This window comes from Hesperophylax consimilis, chromosome 23, assembly GCF_061612785.1.
Source record: "Hesperophylax consimilis isolate HC1 chromosome 23, BYU_Hcon_1.0, whole genome shotgun sequence".
Lineage (NCBI taxonomy): Eukaryota > Metazoa > Arthropoda > Insecta > Trichoptera > Limnephilidae > Hesperophylax > Hesperophylax consimilis.
The window spans coordinates 1966964-1989234 of NC_142858.1; the positions used below are offsets into that span (position 1 = coordinate 1966964).

At 34.9% G+C, this 22271-nt stretch overlaps 1 protein-coding gene across 1 annotated transcript in view; it reads left to right on the top strand.

Annotated features, from left to right (window-relative positions):
- LOC149412209 (tetratricopeptide repeat protein 39B-like) overlaps nucleotides 1-22271 on the top strand; it is an 82357-nt gene that overhangs the window by 56900 nt on the left and 3186 nt on the right. The window contains exons 4-14 of the mRNA XM_089645758.1: nucleotides 8823-8851; nucleotides 10885-10989; nucleotides 15266-15452; nucleotides 15580-15737; nucleotides 16446-16611; nucleotides 17527-17694; nucleotides 18151-18314; nucleotides 18564-18725; nucleotides 19608-19797; nucleotides 21443-21576; nucleotides 21679-21798. Of these exons, the coding sequence (XP_089501884.1) occupies nucleotides 8823-8851; nucleotides 10885-10989; nucleotides 15266-15452; nucleotides 15580-15737; nucleotides 16446-16611; nucleotides 17527-17694; nucleotides 18151-18314; nucleotides 18564-18725; nucleotides 19608-19797; nucleotides 21443-21576; nucleotides 21679-21798 (1583 nt within the window). The remainder of the gene's footprint in view (nucleotides 1-8822; nucleotides 8852-10884; nucleotides 10990-15265; nucleotides 15453-15579; nucleotides 15738-16445; nucleotides 16612-17526; nucleotides 17695-18150; nucleotides 18315-18563; nucleotides 18726-19607; nucleotides 19798-21442; nucleotides 21577-21678; nucleotides 21799-22271) is intronic.

Consider the following 22271-nt stretch of genomic DNA (forward strand, 5'->3'; position numbering starts at 1 on the left):
TATTGAACATCCATTATTTTTAGAGACGCTTTATTGTAGTTGGTTCACAGCTCCACGGTATACAAGCTGGTGCAGTACCTATGTATTAAAAATTTGAAATAAAATAGATAAGTTTAATGATGTTCATAATTTTTAAATGATGAAAAGGGTGAAAACCAGAAACACAACCAAAAAAAGTTTGATGACGTCGTGGAAAATACAATGAATCGCTTACATGGTGTTTTTTTTTTTCAACTCTTTTTTGGTTCATGAAGGATTTCTAAGGACGGTTTGTTTCACAGAATTTGAACAATACATCAAATTTCATAGTTGATTTTCAAGTTCTGTGAAGGTTCTAACTGAAATAGTAACAGAACTTGGAAAGAACCTTCACAGAACTTGAAAATTAACGTTGACATTTGATGAACTGTCCAAATTCTGTGGAAAACCCGACCTAAGTCATTTACTATCACCCTATTTTCAAAGCCGCAGTAATGTTTTGAAAATATATTAAAATAAGAATAGAATAAATTTATAAGAATTATTCAGAAACAAGTTTTGTATTATTTTTGTTTTTTAAACATAAAAACGTTAAAAAAATTAAGCCAGATGTAGGAATACATTTCCTCCAAAGTCAGAACTGTCAAATCATCGGCAAGTGAAAATAAAATCAAAATGGCATTAATTGTCGTTGTCTAATGTGACAGAGGTTCAAAAACTAACTCTAAGAATTTGCCCTAATGATGAACACTATAACGCTGTCTGAAACGTTGACTAAACAAGGAGGAAGCTCAAAATGGCATAAAACCCCGAAAAAAGTAAGATTACTGGTTTTGATGAACTGGTAATGAAAGTTGACAAAATTAAAAAGAGATGTTTGAGAATCCCTGTGTAATATGTCACAATATATCAGGGGAGGAGGACATTATTTGCTGAACAATGAGTTATTCACTTATTTGCCAAGGCTGAATCATGTGCCGCAATATTTTAGTATCGCTTAACAACCGCGTAATAGTTTATAATTACCGTAATAGTTATACATTTCTTTTGAAATAACAAACTACGATTAACAACATTATCTTGTTATTATTTATTCTGTCTCTATGTTCAATTGTAAAACACGTTAATTAGCATACTGCATGTATTTTAAGCTGGTTTGGAAAATACTGGTGAATAGATTTTTCTATTGAGAATACGGATAATTTATAGTTTCTTAATAAACCTTTTGTCTATGTTATAACATCGTCATATTACAGAAAAAAACATCTTTATTTTGCAGTCATTCGATTTTGGACAAATATTTTAAAATTCGTCAAATAATATTCAGACGCTGTTTTCTTTTGAAGTAAATTACACATCTGCCCTGATGATGGACACTGCAATGCTGTCCGAAACGTTAGCTAAATATGGATGTAGCGCAAAACGGCATAATACCCCAAAACACATCACTACAATAGAGTTGTGGCAGTACGATGAATCCATATTTACACATATACATAGTAACTAGATTTAACTAACCTACCCAATTTTACGGAAAAAATCCACGAGGACTTCGTTTAAAAAAATACATATAAATGTATAGGTATATATAAAATAAAATACTTTTTGTTTTAAAACCCCAATTTTTTAATAATTTTTAGAACCGACTGGTTTCGCTTTACTCCCGTACAAAACCGGTCAGTTCTAAAAATTATTAAAAACTAGTTTTAAAACAAAAAGTATTTTAAATATTGAAGACAATATTAATGATTTCTAAACGAAAATCTGAAACAGAAAAATCAGAAAAGGAAACTGTCACATCTGGGACTCGAATTTTTTTATTTTTTTTAACCGTTTCCTTTTCTGATTTTTCTATTTCAGATTTTCGTTTAGAAATCATTAATATTGTCTTCAATATTTAAATATTACAATTTGAGGTTTTACTCAATAAAGTTATTCCGAAAAATAAATAAAAAAGTATTTTATTAAATATGTCAAACCACAAAGTGATTGCTTTCTATAATATATATATATATATATATGTGTTATTTTAATTAATACATAATACGTAAAATAAAAACAAAATTCAAGCGACTCAGTTTTTAGTGTTGAAGTGCTATCTATGGGTGAAAGGATGCAATATTTATAATTGTTTTCTTTATCAGTAGGCATAAATTTCAAGTAGCTATGTGGGTGGCGGGCTATTTATGAACGAATTGCAAAACATTGCTTTGTGCCTCTTCTTGATATACACATGCGAATGTATCCTGATTACGTACACAGGTATGGGGACATACTTGTTATTATTTGGTGTTATCGGGGAAACCGTCGACATGTAACAAATTACAACTAACCCTGCTGGGTCAAAACGTATCTACAGGCCATTTTTCAGTCTCAGGGGATTATTTCACTACGATTTAAATTAAAAAAATATATGTGTATTCATCTAAAGCATGACAAAAAACACCTGCTTGCGTGCGCTTGCTAAGCTACCACCCGGTTTTTGACATATGGTTACTTTGGTTTGACAAGGTTCTAACTGGAAATTACCTATTCTGAGTTATGGCGTCCAGACATTACAATGTCAATTTCTGTAACGTCTATAACAAATTCTGCCCTTTATGGTTTGATCTAATGTATAGTATTTTAGTTCTTCACTATAAACGATTTTTAAAAAAATTTAATGTATATTTTAGATTCTTGAACATTAGATAGTTAGATCCTTGTTCAACCAGAAATGTAACAGTACGTTACTTGGAACCTTGTTCAACATGTTTGGTTATTTTTTGTTGATGTGATAGTATGACTTGAAGTAAAACATGTAAATATAGAAGTTAACCACAGAATCAAAATAGAATATCGAAATATTTATATCGAAAGTGATAATAATTGTAATTTAATTGCTGAAATCATGAATAAACCATCGGCAGATGCTAAAAAAACGTGCGTGGGGTCCACATCTAACGACGGTCCGCGACCGACTGGCTGGCGGCTAGCACACACACAGTCGTAGGCATCGATGGTCTAAATCAAAATACAACTGCGGACGTATGGATTTCTCATGTTCCCGCATAGCGAACTAAAGCGGGACATCAATAGCGTGTCATTTCCTCGCACACTCTTCGCGTAGCATTGTAACACGCTTGATTGTATTGGTGTATTTGTTTCCGATTTTCAACAAAAATCTCTGATTTTTAATTGAATTTGAAAACTATGTAAAATTTTATTTTTTATTTCAGTTCATAAATGTATAACGCAGGAATATCTAAAATCTGAACCCAGAATTTATAATATTTATATAGTTATTAAAGTTATTAGAAGCAATGTGTAGTAAATACACACCACAGATAAGGAAAGGTTAACCTCTCCCACTTCACCAAAACGGCATATTATAAATGAAAAGATAATTAAACGGAGCTTTTGGTGGCAGAAACATAGAATATGTGAGATTCTGTTACAGCACGCGTTATAATACTACCCTCAAGCATTTCTTGTCTTAAAATATTGTTCCGACCGAACACCTTCATCGTGATTAGACAAAAACAAACAACGGTAACGTAGATGGGATGAGAAGGCCCTAGGCTCAGATCTAGTCACTACTTTTTCTACGAGTACATATCGAGTACTGTTTATAGATACTCGTATCTAGTATCGCCCGTATTTAGCTGTGATTTGTGACCAGATTTGTATATCCATGTTATTAAAATCCTGTTAAAACGTGAAGCAATGACGAACTGCGACAATATTAGAATTTTTATGAACACGTGTTTCGACATTTTCATTAAACACATGAATGTTTTACTGATAGTTTTTTAGGAAATCTGTCAATTCATTCGTTAAAGGCCTGCAGTCCCGTTTTGAATACGAAAAATTTGCATAGATTTTTAATAAATAGCTATATTTTATATCAGTAAGTGTTCTCCGTGTAGATATTGTCAATATCGCCCCCGTAAAAGAACTCCATTCAGTATCAAAACATTGTTTAAATTTCCTCTTTTTTTAATGCAAAACCAAGTTGGGCTTATACCTATTACATGTGAACATAAATACAATACAAGTAGTATGACGTCAAATATAATACCTAATCGGTTTTTAATATATGATAGGAAAGATTTCACACGTATCCGAGTGTGACTACAGTGGGTTGCCATATTAATAGGGACAGTTCCAATATTTCCTGATTTTTATGTTTACGTTGTCTCTACTTCTAAATAACTTGGATATGATGGCCATTCCTTTGTTATTTTTGTTGCTGGTATCACCACTGATACTTTTAAGAAGTGGCAACACTCGCAAAGTGCCACATCCCTCGAAAATTTAAGGTTTTTTCCATGTGGCCAGCATTTTTGTGAAAATTCGTGATTGAAGTTCTGGTAAATAAATATACATAATAATTATATTTAAGAGTTTTAACAGTTAAGCTGTACAAAAATGTAAGTAATTATTAATTATGTATTAATTTTGTAATTTTTTTTTTCATATCTTATTTCAGTGAATAGTTTTTCCATATTGAGTCCAATGTTCTGTTTTTTCAGTATGGCCAGGTCTTCAGACACGTCCCCAAGAAAATGTGCAGAAGTGAAGACACTATTGTTAAACACTCAACATTCCCAAATGGAAATAGCAACCATTACAGGTATTTTAAAGTCTGTGGTTAACAGGATAAATTAGAAAATCAATCAAAACCTGCCCCTTGAATTGAATCACAATGGGAAATGTGGCAGAAAACGAATCACTACACCTCGTACTGACCGCAAAATCAAAGACGTCTGTCTCCAAAACCGCAAAAAGAGTGTGGCTCGTCTGACCTTGATGATCAAGGAAGATGATATCGAAGTCTCCCAAAGGAGAGTCCAGAGGAGATTGGCTGAGGAGAACCTCATTGGCCATCGGCAAGCTAAAAAACCTCGCCTCACAGTAGATATGAGGAAAAAACTACTGGAATGGGCCAACGCACACCAAAACATGACTATAGAGAACTGGAATATGGTAATTAACAATTTTGTGGTTATCAAACTTTAAAAAAAATCCATTAGTTTGATTATGGCCTTTTTTTAGGTGTGCTTCTCTGACGAGTCCATATTCCAAATTTTGTTGGATAAATCATAGTTCGTCAGACGACGCCCAGGAGAGAAATTTCATCCGGACTGCCTTGTAGAGACGATCAAACACCCTACCAGTATCATGGTGTGGTCAGTCATCTCTTCCAAAGGGATGGGGCGCCTCCACATCGTGCAAGGGACTATGAGGCAGGATCAGTACAGACAAATACTGGAAAATCGATTACTGCCTCAAGTCGGAGAATGGTTCCCTGGTGGCCAGGAATACGTTTATATGCACAACTCCGCACCCTGTCATAAAGCCAGGACTGTCACTGCACTCCTGGCTGAAAAAAATGTGCCGGTTTTAACTTTGCCGGGGAATTTCCTTAACATGAACCCTATTGAAAACCTGTAGGAGCTCACCAAGAGGGAGATTGCCAAGGAGGTGGTCACAACGAAGCAGCAGCTCGTCGAAACCCTCATCCGGGTGTGGCATCATTCTCCTGAACTAAAGATTACTGCAAAATTGTGCATTGATAGTATACCACGACGTGTACAAGCTGTTATTGCGGCTTAAGGTGAAATTACGAAATATTAACTTTTTGTTCGATAATGTTTAAAAATAATAAAATAATCGCAGATTAAGGACAAATACGGTGCATATAATTTTCAAAATACAATGTCCTTGTTAATAAATAATAATAACCGCACCTAAAATTATAAACATCTTTGTTTTATGAACACAAAGTGTGAAAAACACATTTTCCATAGGTGTCCCTATTAATATGGCAACCCACTGTAGATTTTGGGCAATTTTAACAGAACAACGTTTTTCTTTGTGCTAAGTAAGATAACATTGTGTCGTTGTGGCCACGCTAGTTTAGCCACTATTGGTTTGAAATATAAGGTGACAATCCCATGGCAAGTTATTAAACCTGACTCGTATCCATACATTTTTTTTATTATCATTTGCCGTTATTTTTTTTACACAATCATTCTGATTTTAAGATAAGAGATCTAATTAAAAATATATATCTTTTGTACCTTTAATAGAGATTAGATGAGTTATTAAGGTTTACCTCAGAAAAGGGCACACGGCAATAAAAAATATTTTATTTTACGTAAATATCTTGGTGAAAAACCACAATTTGGAATTGCTTGTAGTTTTTATTTATGTTTTTATGGCACGATAGTTCCAACAGCCCGGAATTAGTTAACTATGGAATCCCCATTTTAGAGTATGCTGTGTGGCAGGAGGACGTAGGGAGGGGAAAAGGGCTGGGAAGTACCTGGCTGTTCCGATCTGGTCACTTAATGGGCTGAAGCCATTTCAAGCAAAGTTTCGATTCTTTAGGGTGGACTTTTAACAGGGCGATACTAAAAGTATAAAACGCTTTTTAGTGATAACGTCTGAAAATGCATGTACCCACCCCTTGAGTTTACTCCATCTTATCCTCACTCTCCACTCACAACACTATCTAATTTTTGTAATGCAAACTACCTTCGGTCAAAGAAATTTTAGATATATTGCAACAAGATTTTAAAATATTCTTGCAGAGAACATAAAAAAATGTGATACACAAACAAATTTCAAAAAGAACATTATAATTTGGATCAAAGGTAATAATAGGGCCTTTTCGTGTGCCCTCACCCAAATTCGAAATAATTGACCTAACAAACCTATCGAGCTATTATATTGTAATGTAGGTATATTCATATGTATTTAAATTAACTTTTAAAATGACAGCCTCAACACTTAACATGTATTCTTAGTCATAATTGCAAAATTTATGATTAAACACCATAGTATAATTTATTTTAATTTATATTTTCGTAGAAAGCATTCACTTTGTGTTTTAACATTTTAATGAAATAAAACATTATTTTTTGTTTAAAACCACGAATTTTTATTAATTTTAAGACCGACCGGTTTCGCTTCACTCGAGCATCGTCAGGGTACAAAATTAAACTGAAGTTTAATTATAACAACAGTTTAATTTATATAATAACAGTTTAATTTTGTACCCTGACGATGCTCGAGTGAAGCGAAACCGGTCGGTCTTAAAATTAATAAAAATTCGTGGTTTTAAACAAAAAATATTGCTTTATTTCATTATTTTAATTTAGGTTAGTTTAAAATTTCTTAGTATTTTAAATAAGTACCTCAAAGATTGTGTTTCATTTAGTCATTGTATATTATCAGGATAAACGCAGGTGTTCCGATATACATATTATGAATGTACTAAAAGTTAATTAGGATACGACCTACAATCTCATTTTCAACAGGTTTTTAATCAATCGGCAATACTCATTTTTCTCCGTGTACATATATATATATATATTATAATATGTAAATAGATAAACATTATAATATATTACATGAAGTTGAGGCGATTAAACAGGCTACTACCGCCAGGCCCGGACACTGAATCGAACGGCCTCAAATTTCCATAAGATCTTCCTATAATATAATATAAGCCATTCTAAGTTGTACGTAATTATGTTTATGGCTTCCATAAATTTACCTACATGATTTTATATAAATAAGAGGCCGATTTTATTCAGTGTCCTGGCCTGAGTTAAGGTGGTTTCTAGTTTAATTGCATTCAAATTGCCCTTCTACAGCATACTAACGATAATCATTTTATCGTATTTTCGCTGGAGTTTATTGTGGGCTCGTTATGTTATTATAACTAACATCATAATGTACATTATAAATAATGTTGCATTATTACATTTTTATCTATGGTTATCTTAGATTGTTAACAAAATTACATCATTATGCAGGGAACAGAGCTACTGTCAACAGTAACAGTATTTATTATTTTTTTTTCAAAATTACAGTTTTTAAATAAAATATTTGCTGTGACGCACTAAATAATAAACCCATAGAGCTGACTACATACTAAAGTTAGTCTATTGGACGATTGTCATCTCTTTAACTCAGTATGGATTTATTAGGTGGGGAAATGCATACAAAAAAATGTAATACGACTAATTATTAAAGAAAAAAACCGTTTTTCTGAATTCTTCTCTTGCACCAAAGATTAAAAAAGACTTGCATACTTGGTATATTTTCCTATTTTGTTAACCCCTGAGTTATATCCCAAATATCCCAACATATCCCAAAATGAATTACTGTTTTAGAAAGTAGATGAAAGACTCTTTTAGATTTTAATATATTATAAATGGACATACGCAATTAAAAATATTAATATTTTGATTTCATAAATGTCTTTTTTTTAAAGACTTCTTGTCGCTTACTGAATTTTTCTGGTATTTTACCAATACCACTTGATACGAAAATAACGAATTATAAATTGTCACTTCACTTTATCGCTCCATAATTTTTTTTTCTTTATTGGGTAGTATTATTTATGTTTACATCATATTACTTGATTTTGTAGTGTATAATTTACAAGCAATGGTGGTCGATGACCTTTTATAATATATTAAAATTGTCTACAAGTGTATATGGCAAACTTTTAAATGAAAATAAAAAGCGTGTTTTGCTGCTTTCTAACACTGCTTAAATCGTTAAATCGTATTTCTCACGTACAAAATAAGATAAAACAACTTTTAAGATTCCATCTCATCTATGCCGTAAAGTACAAAAATACTCTACTACTATGAACCGTATATACCGTTTGCTGAAAGGCTCAAAACTACCTAAGGGGTTAACATGTTTGTGTATGTGTTCTACGACTGATATTCGATTTTTTCTCTTACAAGAAATATAAAAAGTGACTGTAATTTTTTGTAAGTAAGATTCAACTGCGATTTAGTTATTGAATTTATATGTTTCTTCTGTTTTTTTTACAGTTCGAGGATGCTGACGACATTGATGTCATGTAAGTGCCTACATACTAAACGTAGAAGGGACACTGATCTGATTTGCATATTTAAGATTATCAATGGTATTACAGACTCACCTGCTTTGTTGCAACTTATCCAATTCAACATCCCTTCCCGTAGACTCCGAAATAATGAATTGCTGTTCGTCAATCAACATTCTACCAATTATGGATACCATTCTCCTTTGTCCAGAATGTCGAGACTTGTCAACTCACTGTCAAGTCAAAGCATTGAATTTTGTGGTATATGCCTAAATGACTTTCGACAGTCAATACGCAATGTCTAATTTCTAATGCCCTTTGAACCATCTTCATGCTTTGACTTATTATTATCTCCCATTCTTACTTTTATATTATTATTGTCATTGTTATTGTCTTCGCTCCTCATTTATATATGCTCTCTTTTCACTGTCATCTCTGTTTATAAAACTTATTCGTGTAATTAATATGTTGTTAATGGACTATTTGTCCGTAAATAAATAAATAAATAAATACTAAATAATAATTGCCTAAGTACAAAAATGTATTGTAGCGCCCTTCGTGGCAGCAGGACGCGTCCTAACGCTTCCTCCAACCGCTTTGTGTTTTTTTAGTATTTTCAAGGGAAATGAGGCAACATCCCTTTGAAATTATTTTTAAAATCAATCCATCAACATTTGAACTTAAATAAAAATAAACTTAATAATTATTAGAACTTTATAATATGTGATTTGAGTGCAGTGTTTTAAAGTGAATATTCTGAAATTTGCTCAAAAATATCGGACTTTCGAAACGAACGGCGACCAGTAAATACACTCCAGATGTTTTCAAAAAAATTCTCGGAAACTGGGCAAGCTTGGACACTGGCAAGTTTTTTACTAAGCCCAGGGCAATTTATTACCCAACCGTCGCTTTTTATTGCGGACAGAATGCACCACTTCAACAATTACCAGGAACAGGATTACATGGAGATAAATGATGGACTTGCCAAACGTCACAGCGGTGCTGCCAGGGTCTCTTATCTATGTGAGGTGTCAGCGCTTTATTAGCAGCAGATACATACCTGGACGCTGTTGTTGGACGCGGTGGACTCTCTTACTGCAGCAGCTGGTCCAGTTCCTTCACCACTTAGGATTCTTGCTGCAGAGTCTCCATCTTCTATCTTCGTAGAACGTCACAGCGGTGCTGTCAAGGTCTGGTATCTGTGAGAGGATAGTGTGTCAGCGCTTTATTAGCAGCAGACACATACCTGGACGGATGACGAACCTCGTGCTGGCACTGTTGGTGGACGCGGTGGACTCTTTCGCTGCAGCAGCTGGACCAGTTTCTTCACCACCTGGGATTCTTGCTGCAGAGTCTCCATCTTCTATCTTCGTGTCACCTGTTCCTTTACTTCATTTTACTTAACTTAACTTCACTCTATTTTTGTAATATTTATATTTTCTGTAATACCTGCATCAACTGTAAAGCGCCCCTGAGGTGATATCTCACAAAAGCGGCGCTATACAAATTATCCAATAATAAATAAATAAATAAATAAATAAAATAAATAAAACATTAACACGTAAATCTATTTGTAAATAGGTAAGTCCCGATAATTGATTTTAGTTCCGGAAGCTAAGTAAGTGGTTACCTGTTTTTAAAATAAATTTATTTAGAGTAGTTTAAGTCCGTAAACCATTTTTATGAAAAACTATTTTGTTTTTATGAGATTTAATAACAAGCGAAATTGGTATATTTGACAAGTGGATATCTTTTAAATAGTCTGATTAAGGGCCAATTGTTCCATAGAAATTGAACGCAAATGTAATCTGACTTCAATTATTCGTATGACTAGAATCAATGATGTGATTGATGGACGTTACGTGTGGATAATGTAACGGATCTATTAACGTAAGTAGTAGTATAAAGTATCTATGTAAGTTCTATGAAACCATTGGTCCTTAGAGATGCCACAAATATGTTATCTAATTCATTTGGACTATCGGGTGCATATTATTAAAGTATCACCCTTTTATGTGTTATTATTTAGAATTATACTTTTTGTACAGGGCATCCGCGATGGACTTGGACAAGGCCATGGAGCAGTCTCAGATGGCTATCGACTACTTCTTTAATAACAAATTCATCGAAGCCCGCGAGATAACCGAAGCATGGTAAGACATTCTTTAGTTTCAGATTTTCCGGATTTATTTAAGTTTAATGTGAAAAGCGCGTACAATTAAAATGCACTTACAATGTTTCGGATCAAAGAACTTCTAAGTACTGAAAAAACTTGAAAACGTGTAAGGACTGAAATGCGAAGATTGAGGAACTTTTAACTTTTCTTTCGATTTTAAATATTTTAGAGAAAAAGCCTTTCTTCGACGTACCCATAGTTTGACCTTTAATATGGAAATAAGTGGCAGGTTATTTCAGTTTGAAACATTTTAATAGTATAGTAATACGGTGTATAACTCTATTGATAACCTTGTCCTCTTGGAATGCTACATAGTTTATTTAAAAACTTCAACTGTAGTCGTTACCAAGATACTAAATATGCAAGATACCACACCGCAGAACAGATTTTCTAGCACGGCATCGTGTGACAAGAACAATGGTGCTAATTTAAGACATTTCTAAAATAGTATATATATTTTATTAGGTAGGTAATCTGTAGTTCAATATTTTTTGTTATCTACCGTGATGTATGGAAGTGAGGCATGGAACTGGCAGAGAAAGGATGAAAGTAGACTGAATGCTGTAGACATGAGATCCCTGAGGCGTATGTGTGGTAAAACCATGTATGACCGTGTGAGAAATGTGGAGATCCGCAAAGAGTGCAAGGCTGATTTAAGCGTAGTGAGTAATATAAAGAAATTTGAATTTGAAAAGCATGTAGAGCGAATGAGCGAAAAAAGGAGTGTAAGGAGAATATATGATGCAAATGTGAATTGTAGCAGAAGTCGGAGACGTCCGAGGAAGACATGGCACGATCAAGTGAAACAGAAACTTGAGTCGGGCCATGTTAAGAATCTCTTCATCACACAAACACAATGGTAAGATTTGTTAAAATTAGGCCCAGACCCTAGAAAGTTGAGTCATTAAACTAATAAACGATAAACAATTTTGTGAAGATTCGTAACCGGAAGATTTGTTGTTCTTCGGAGATGCGAAATTTGTTCGAGTATTTGTTGACGAGTCTTTATATAAAAGCTCGGGAAAAAATAATATCTTAGCACTAGGCCCATAAAAACGGCTTTGAAGTGCAAAACATTTAGGACGGGTTGTTTCGGAGAATTTGAATAATTCATCAAATTTCAACGTTCATTTTTGGGTTCTGTGAAAGACTTATTCAAATTCTGTTATTATATCATTGTAGGCTAGTTGCTTGACAAGACTGAAATAAAATCAGAACTTGAAAAAATCTTTCACAGAACTTGAAAATGAACGTTGAAATTTGATGAATTGTTCAAATTCTCCGAAACAACCCGTCCTTAAATATTTGTGCCTGAACAAACTAAAATGAAATACCCTTTTTGGCGATATATTTATTTGTTGCATACATCAAATCAGGCGACTGATTTTAAGCGGGAATTTATCCTTATCCCCATCTACATAAGGAGTGTTATTGTTAGTGGCCCGATTAAGAATGTTACATCCACCTCGATGCGTTGCATTCGGATTCGGGCGAAATCACGCACTCCTGGCGCAGATGGCGATAAGATCTCTTTACGCAGATGGCGATTCCTGCAGACGTGAGTAGACAGGATGAAAACACACTATTTGCTTCATTCAAAATAAATAGTCTGATACACTATTCTGTTATACTGTTATCTTAATATATCCCGACGCAAGTCTTTGATTCACTTGGTCACGCGTCACACGTGTTCGGTGTTTGAGTCACACGGAAACAGTGCCAGGAGGTGGAACCCTGGCGCCTTTTCCGGACCCTTCCATCTTCCCCTTCACCTTTCTCCTGACACCCCTCTCTCGGTCCATCCTTTCTACACCTTCAAACCATTAAGTGTCCCTTACTCATGTTTAATACGCTCTAATCATCGTTGCATTGTATTTATATAAGATTGTATTTTATTATCTTGTGAATATTTACTTCATATGGCGGGTTGTGTGTTGCGGTAACCGGGCAACTCAGAACAGTGGTAATTCAACACACTTTTGAAAGGTCATAAAAAGTGATGAAAAAAAACGGTTAAATAGGTTATGTTAGGTTTAAAGGTCATTTTTTTATCACTTTTAAATATGACTTTTCAAATGTGTGTTGAATAGCCACTATACTGAGTTGTCAATGAACCGTGTTTGCACGTTCAACACAACCACGCTGGGAAAATAGCATTATTAATCTGATCACATCATTTGTAAAACCGTCTTACATAGTTTAGCGTATTATTACCTCTATTTTTCATAAACGATATTCTTAAATCGTTAATTTCTGTAACCGAATTACAGAACATCTGGTGTATCCAGGGTCGGCCATGTGCAGGCGCAATTGGAGCAGTCTGCTCCGAGCGCCAAGATACTGATAATACTTAACCCCTAATACAGCGCCAGGCGTCGTTTGGTTCAAGGCCGGCCTTTCGGCGACAACATAAAAAACTCAAACAATTATTATTGAGTCGCCTTTGTATAATAAGTGCCACAGCTCTTAAGTTGGGATGGCGAAACGAACGTAAACTTTTGCCTGGCAATTCATTCCATTTACTCGTTGCAATATATGCGAGAGTAGCATCGGAAATAATTAAAAGCAATACCCCGCTTGTGTTAAGAATCCTCGCTGAAAGCTCACAGCTTATAAACCCGAGGAGGTGATATACTGCATTTTAGTACTTTAAAACACCGCGCGGTTCAAGTCAGTAAGAAGTTTGTATACCATACTCACTATTTGCACATGAAATACTCACTAAACTCACTTGTATACTTTTGTTATCGTTTTCAAATAAGTTCTCGCTTGTCGTCTTTTACGGCAATGTTTTGAAAACTTGTGAGTTTTAGCCTATATTTATGAGCATATTACACTTTTGCTGATGAATTTGAATTGTTTTAGGAAAAATGGCGGATAATTTGTATAAATTTTGGAGATTCCTGCTTGGCCATTCCTACTAATCATTTTTTGAAATTACCGATTGGAATGATGATTGATTGATTTTAAAGAGACCCTTATTTGTGTCGTGGAGTGTCTGATGGATAAAAAAATATATTTTATAACATCTAATTTCGTTACAGAATGATACAAAATAATACATCGAAATTTTTATTTTTTTTATACAGCAGTACTATGTATTTTCAAACCTTTTAATATTATTATATTTTTCTAATTTGGGCCTCACTGGGTACTTTGTACTACTGAAGCCCCCTTGAATTGAATCGCGAGTCTATATTTAATCTGAATTGATAAACCTCTCTATGCACCCAGTATCTTTGGAAATTTGTGGGGTTAAATTGAACTGCCGACAGAAGTTGCAAACTAGTTCGAATTTTTTCTCCTTTCCATTTTTATTATTTTTTTGTGAGAATACCACACAAGAGTCCCAACTGCTCCGAATCATCTAGAGCCGGTGAGACTATGGCATCCTCAATTAAGGGATGTTGTGAGGCTGAAGGTAGTGGGGAAGAAAGGATATGGGGAAGAGGAAGGTGGGGATGTACCTGGTTATTTAGATCCGGTCACCAAACATGGCTAAAGCCATTTCAAGCAACATTTTAATTCTGAATTTTGGTCTTAGACCAGGGCGATACTGAGAGTGTCTTCCACTGCAAAAATGGAACATTCTGCAAAAATACTATATATTATTTTAAATGAATTCATTGTGAAATAATACAAATAAAATTTACTTGTGCTTCCCAGAATTTGATTCCGCGACTTCCGGATTGTTAATTCACGAGCTTTACCCCTCGACGACGTACTCCGTCGCACTTCCCCTTGTTTTAAATCAAGTCTTATTTTTTGTTCCACATAATTATTCACACGTTTTAAAGTTTTTGGACCCCTTCGAACTTATTATTATGTATATGTAAATATAAGTTCATAAAACTGGGAAGACTTCGGTGGCTAGGTCATGTGGAGAGAATGACCGAGCATCAAGAACCAAAGTCCCTGCTGAGCTCAAGACCGATAGGGAGAAGGAGCCTGGGAAGGCCAAGGTTAAGATGGAGCGACATCGTCCTCAAAGATTTGTCTGCCTTGGAGCTTCGAAACTGGAGAGAGCTGTCGCGGGACCGAGATGAGTGGAGGAAGACTCTTGAGGAGGCCAAGACCCACCAGGGGTTGTAGAGCCAAAAGTGATGATGATGATGATGATATGTAAATATAAACAGACCAGAGACAAACCAGAACATGGTGCATGAATATTTTAGGTTAGGTTTGTGGTTTATTTATTATTTTTCTTCAATTTCTTCTTTTGTAATGGAACAATATGTATGAATGTTTTTCAGGGCGAAGACTTCGACATATCACGCCACCGGTGAGTGTGTGTTCGCCTTCCTTTCCGCCACACTAACATTCGACAGGGAGCTGATTGCCGATGCGAATACTAAGATAAAGCACTGCATCAACCTCTGCTCCTCCCAGCGTAAGAAGAAAACCATCACAGAGACCTTGACGGGCGGAATTATAAAGAAGGTGGGATTAATAATAAATTAAAAATTATGACATAAACAATATGTGATTATCTACATATGTACATCTTACCTATAAACATTATATATCTATTATATTGTGATTATCTCTGAATCGCTGAATTTTGCAGGTAAACTACTATACCATAACTGACGTGGAGGCCCATGCCGAGTTGTGCTACGCCGAGGTGCTACTGCTGAAAGCCATCTTGACCTTCATGGAGGATGAGGAGCTCCTGTCTCTGGTGAAGGGAAGTCTGAAGATCAAGTCATGCTTCAACAGCTACAAGTAATACAAGTTCTATTATACACAGACTGTTCTTATAGGCCCTACACAACAATACAATCCGATTTTCAAAACCCAACATGTCGGCTAAGATCGTGTGTAGATAAAACCGACAACATTATTTTTTGTTATGACATTTAAAACTTTTGTGAAGCAGCGAGAACTCTCAAAATGTGAGCTCTGGCATCTTGAAATTTGTACAACTTTTCAGCCTGGAGTTTCTAATAACTATTTTCAACTCAGTGTCCTTTCCACCATAGAATTGTAAAAAATATATATGAAATGTCATATTGTCGCTGTTCAGTTAAAAGTCACCAACCAGGTAACCACTAAAGCACAAGTTTTGAGATATCTAAATTTGAGTCTCAGAAAAATAATTTTATTTAAATGCTCAAATATTTTTTTTTTATATTTTCTTTTTGTAATTTTCAATTGTTCAATAAGATAAACAGTGTAGTGAATGGTTGAGTCGGGTAGGTGTATGAATATGAATATAAAACAATAATGCTGTGTAAGGGGGTTTTTGGTGGTCAGATCTGAACAGCCAGGTACTTTCCCACCTTCCTCTTCCCCATCTTCTTCCCCTCCCTGCTACCTTCAGCCTCACAACATTCCCCAATAGGGGATGCCATAATCTCACCGGCTTCAGACGGTTGGGAGCATTTGGGCGATTTCTCAATAAAAAATAATGTGACAATTGATGTTTTGCAGGGCATGCGCAACCATCCTGAAGGTCAGAAACTGGGAGAATGAGACCTCCAAGATTCACTTTGAGAGCGGTGTACGAATGGGCATTGGCTCCTTCAACCTGATGATCTCCCTTCTGCCGGGTCGGGTCATTCGTTTGCTCGAGTTCGTTGGGTTCAGCGGAGACAAGGTAAACATTAGCTGAAGTAGGTACTTAATCCTTTCCTGCGCTGGATTAAATACAATGTTGCTGTATCTATGCATTTTATTGCTGTTGTTATTTTTAGTGACTTCGCTGATTTCAATAGTTGTTCTGTTATATATACGTACTAAATCAGTGGAGTCACTAGAAAAATCTTCCGTTTTAGTTATAATTGAAATGAAGGACAGAAAAATCATTTTAAAGAGCGCATGTTTGATTGTAATTGTTAGTTTGGATCACCTGATTCGCTGTGCCCTCTTACCGTGCAGGGTCCCTATGATATAGTACACAACTACACAAGCAAGAATCTCTTTATTTTGATTTATCTCTAAAACTATTAAAATTTCTTAAATCTCTGATAATTATTGCGAAATAAATTCACTGGTTTCACTAGCTTTGATTGTAAGTAAAATTAAATATTGCCATTCAATTTTCCTTGTGCATTCCAATGGTATAAAATGGAAAATGTCAACAATGAAAGTAGGTTGCCCATTGAAAGCTTTCCTGTAACCGGTAAAAGCTTTTCCGAGTGAATGCAAACTCACTCAAAGCTTGTTTTATAGCGCTTTTATAGAGACTGTGTGTAATGACTGTATTGGCTTACAAAGTAAAACAGAGAATCTGCTACTTCCACAAGTTTTATACAATCCGCTAGTTTTAAAGTGTTTCCTAGTTTATGGTTTCAATTGGAAACTTCATCATGCGTCATTATTTTTCTTTTATAAAATTTGATTGTAATAAGCGTAAAATATTATTATTATCTTTTAAAGGTTTGACTTATTAAATATGTGAACCTTTATTCTGTTTAAACAATACACATTTAAATTTTTTGCGGCGACATTTACGTTCATGTAGCGATATGTAGAATTATGGCAGTGTGTTATTTAATTTGGTGTTTAACAGAACCAAGGAATCAGTGAGCTGCTGAAGGGGTTGAACGGGGAAGGTGGTATCAGACAGGTGCTATGTGTGATGACCATTCTAGGCTATCATCTCATCATCTGCTACACCATTACCGACCAGCCTGGAGACCTGGTCCTTTGTGATGAAATCATCAATAAGCAACTGGAGGTGATTTCTTAACAATTCAATTTCACAATCACAGACTAAACAGAGTGAAAATTATATTACTATTTCTTTATGAAATGTTGATCAGTATGTAGTCTCTTTGTTGAAGTCTTATCCTGGAGGTGATGTGTCCTTTCAATTGGCCTATTTTATTGAAATAAATGTACACAATGTAATATATATTACCACTCGGGGGACGACAAATATTCTTAGATGCTCACTTATCAAAGAATAGAATAGATAGAAGAATATTTAAACTGACCAACTAGCTTTAATTGGAACTCCATTCTGTCATCTTCAGTGCACTTTATTCGCTTCACTCACATAACATGCATATTACGTAGTTTACCCAATAACATTCATCCACAACCCATGCTCTGTTCTCGGTACCCATTTTACTATGCAAACCTTTTAATTTCATTGGTACATATTTAATTATGGAAAAATATATGTTTGCAGGCTTATCCATCAGGCGTGTGGTTCCAATTCTTCAAGGGACGGTTAGAGTACATGAAAGGCAACTTGGATGAGGCCGTAATGTGGTACAAGCGGTCCTGGGAGAGCCAGGACATATGGCCCCAGTTCCACCACATATGCTTCTGGGAGCTCTTATGGGTGCACTGGTAGGTATAAGTAAAATGTAAATGCATTTTGATAACATTGACTAAATGTCCCTTGTATATCTACGTAATAGTAAAGTTATATATCAGATGGGCACGAAGCCTCGTGAATTCTAGCAGTAACTTGGGGTAAACTAGATCTTGCCCTATTTTCTAATCTTTTTTATAATGTAGGTAGATACATATTTTTGTTGGTCCATTATTCTAGCCCTCTACTTGTCCTTTTTTCAAAGCACAATTAATGTTTTCCAGCACTTCCCTTGATTGGCCTGAGGCAATGCTGTATTGCGACTACTTGTTGGAAGCAAGCCGCTGGTCCCGTACCATCTACTCCTATCAGAAGGCTGCCATCATGATCATGGCCTGGGATGATCTGACCGCCACTGAGAAGACGACCTGCATCCGTCTGATGAAGTAAAGTGAACAATCCTACTACTATTGAGGTTATCTTCTACCACGGAATTTCAGTAATTTGCGTCATATTATTTGTAACGTTTGCCATGCTGAAGACAGAACTTTTAGAATTTTTAGAAAATACCGAATAGTACCAAAGATAAAAGCCGTCGAAGCGTTGATATTTGCGAATGACTGAAAACATGTGAGTACTGCTATTCGAATTATGAAATGTACTTCGTGTGACGTCACGAAGTACATTTAAAAGTATACAAGATACAATTGTATACTTTTATCAATGTTAACTTAGCATATAACTCCGTCATTTTTGGAGATATTCTAAAAGTAATTGCACTATTAACTCTTTAAATATAATACATTTTCATAAAATAAAAATAAAAATAAATTAGGCGACAAGCCCAGATAGTTAAATAGTTAAATAAAATTAAATAGTTCACAATAGTCATATTACTTTTTAAATATTTTAATTTTATTTTTAAAGATTTTTTAAATATTTATGTTGAGGGATAGGTCTAATTAGAAGTTCTACCGAGCCGAACCCTCTGATATGAAAATATCTGGAGTTGGTGAATTATTTTCCCATTTGATCTCTGGTGAGTTGACATGTTGTTCTTGTATTGTTTTGTATTTCTTTTGCTTATATAATGCACTTGCATAATGTTGATTGACTAGATGATCATTTGTGGAAAAGTGTGTGGAAGGGTTTAGTTTTTCCTATGGGGAAGATTTAACCCGGAAAAAAAAAAAAAAACTGTTCATCTTTATGTAGTGTAAAAGTTCAATGTTGTCAGTATCTCCCCCTCAATTCTAACTCCATTTATTTTCAACAATCAAATTGTTAACATACCTTTAAGTCATCTCAGGTTCTCAATTTATTTCCAGTGAAGCTCCATCTTACAAGCAGAGAATCGCTGGCAAGTCTCTGCCGATGGAGAAGTTTGTCATCAAGCGTTGCCTGAAGTTCATTGAGAAGGGAGAACGACTCCTACTGCCTGCAATTGAGATGATGTATCTCTGGAACATGTTTCGTGTTTTCAGCAACAACTTCTCTGTTGGAGATAAAGTACTCAAGGTAATCCTGTAAAAGAATTTGATATGAGAAATAAGTAATTCCAAATTACATTTTAGTGGTATTTTGTTTAAGGGTAATCGTAACATTCGTTATAATCTACACGTTCATAGATAGCGTCAATCAGCGTAATTATTTTAATACAATACACTTTTTGCAAATTATGCTTTACAATATTAATACAAATTATTTTTTTGCACCCATACATTTAAGTTTAGACTTAGTACATCGTTTGTGTGAAAGCTCTGTGAAGTAATAAATACAATTACAATATGGATAGAATCACCGATTCAAAAAATTTCAGCTCGGGTGATATTAGAACATTTTCTGGAGACCTATAGGCAATTTCAGTCATAAAAATGTCTCCGGAAAACGATTGGCGTTTGACTCTTTAAAGCAGGGGTGGGGACCAGTGACTTGAAAAAAAGAAGACATTTTCGGCTACAATAATGCCTTTCTTTAATAATATTAGCACCTGTGAGGCTTTTTGTTGCTGCCCGCGAGCATTTCTGTACGGCCTGCTCACTACAAATTTCTTTCACGGTGTTTCTGATACATTTTTAAGACATTATCACAAAAAGTTTAACATATCTGGCAGTTACTTACGTATGCACCAACATTACTAGAAAGCAGTTTAGACACAAATAAATAGGCGATCCAATCCACCCTTTTGAATTTTATTTTAATTCTTTTACTAACAAGAAATTCTGAGTGTAATGCTAATTAAACTGGGGAATCGCTTATAGATAAAATTACATTTGCGGATTCATCTGCATAAGTGAGAAGGATACCATTTGCGTGTTCTGGGTGTAGTTGGGAATTCGCACAAGAAGTACATAACTGAAAGTAAGTTAAAACCAGTTTTGTGTTCAGAATGTAATGATAAAATTCCAGTGGTGGATTCATCTGCTGACACATTTTAAAGGAAAACATTATTGTGTTTGAAGTGCAGTTATAAAATCCAAAAAGCAGACTATGTGCTGCAAAAATCGGAGGAAACCATTTTGTTTGTTCCGCGTGTATTATTTAAGCTCTTGGACTCTTATGCAGAATTACTCTTAGGTTTAAAGCAGTCTTGTGTTTTGAACGCAACCTAAAATTCGATTTGCGGACTCATCTGTAGACGCAACTCAGAGAAACCATTCTCGCGTTCCGAGTGCGGTTATAAATTTCTAGTAAAAGACATTTGTGAACATGACGTTTAGTCACGTATTTTCTATTTTTTTATCACACCTATAAAAAAATAGAAAATACGTGACTAAACGTCATGTTCACAAATGTCTTTTACTAGAAATTTATAACCGCACTCGGAACGCGAGAATGGTTTCTCTGAGTTGCGTCTACAGATGAGTCCGCAAATCGAATTTTAGGTTGCGTTCAAAACACAAGACTGCTTTAAACCTAAGAGTAATTCTGCATAAGAGTCCAAGAGCTTAAATAATACACGCGGAACAAACAAAATGGTTTCCTCCGATTTTTGCAGCACATAGTCTGCTTTTTGGATTTTATAACTGTGTACTTGGTAAAATAAGATTATAATAATATATTACACAACAACCTATAAAATGATAGAGGCAGCACGCCGAAGGAGCAAGGGATTAAGATGTAATAGGAAATTTAAAAAAAAATTATGTGTTAATTTTTCCAGTTGCTTGAAAATACCGAGGCTTCTGGGGTTAGTGGTGTTGAGGAGAAAGCTCTTCTTATGCTGTTGAAGGGTTCTGCTCTCCGTCACCTTGGGGCGCATCTACAAGCCCAAAAATGTCTGGACACAGTTATCGGGTAATATAATAATATAAATTAAAGTACTTAACAGTAGATTATTATTGAATCCTATAATGTAATACATAATTCCAATAATTAAACATTATATTCTGTTTTTAGCTTGAAGAAGCAAATCAAAGAGGATACTTTCCTAATCCCATACGCCATTGTGGAGATTGGTCTCCTGTTCAACAACATGGGTCAGAAGAACAAAGCCATTGGTTCATTGGAAGACGCTCGGTAATTACTGCAATTACATACCTAATATTAATACATTTCATCCTGAAGTTATCTTCCTCGGAATTGGCTAGACCTGCATGCCGTGACTTCCTCCACCTGGTCCGTCCATCAGGCGGGGATTGACCTTATGTTAGTGTATTTTAAAATAATGGGTAATGGGCGCCATCCTTTTTTAAAGAAAAGGAATCTAATTAGCCTTTGAGAAATCTTACCTCAGGTCGTGTACCTATGAGTAGGTAACCTGTGATAATGGTACTGCAACTTAGGATTCATATTAAAAGTCAAATTTGCAATCAGCAAACAAATAGGTATACATATTGCGAAATAAGTTATAAAAACATTTTTTAAAAATACCTACAACCTATCCTGAAAAGAGCTTCATTTACTAATACAAAGCAGCAAACGGGGTGGATACTTCGGGTTTAAAAGGGTACATGCCCAAAGCAGCATAGGCATTATCAAAACCTGATTTC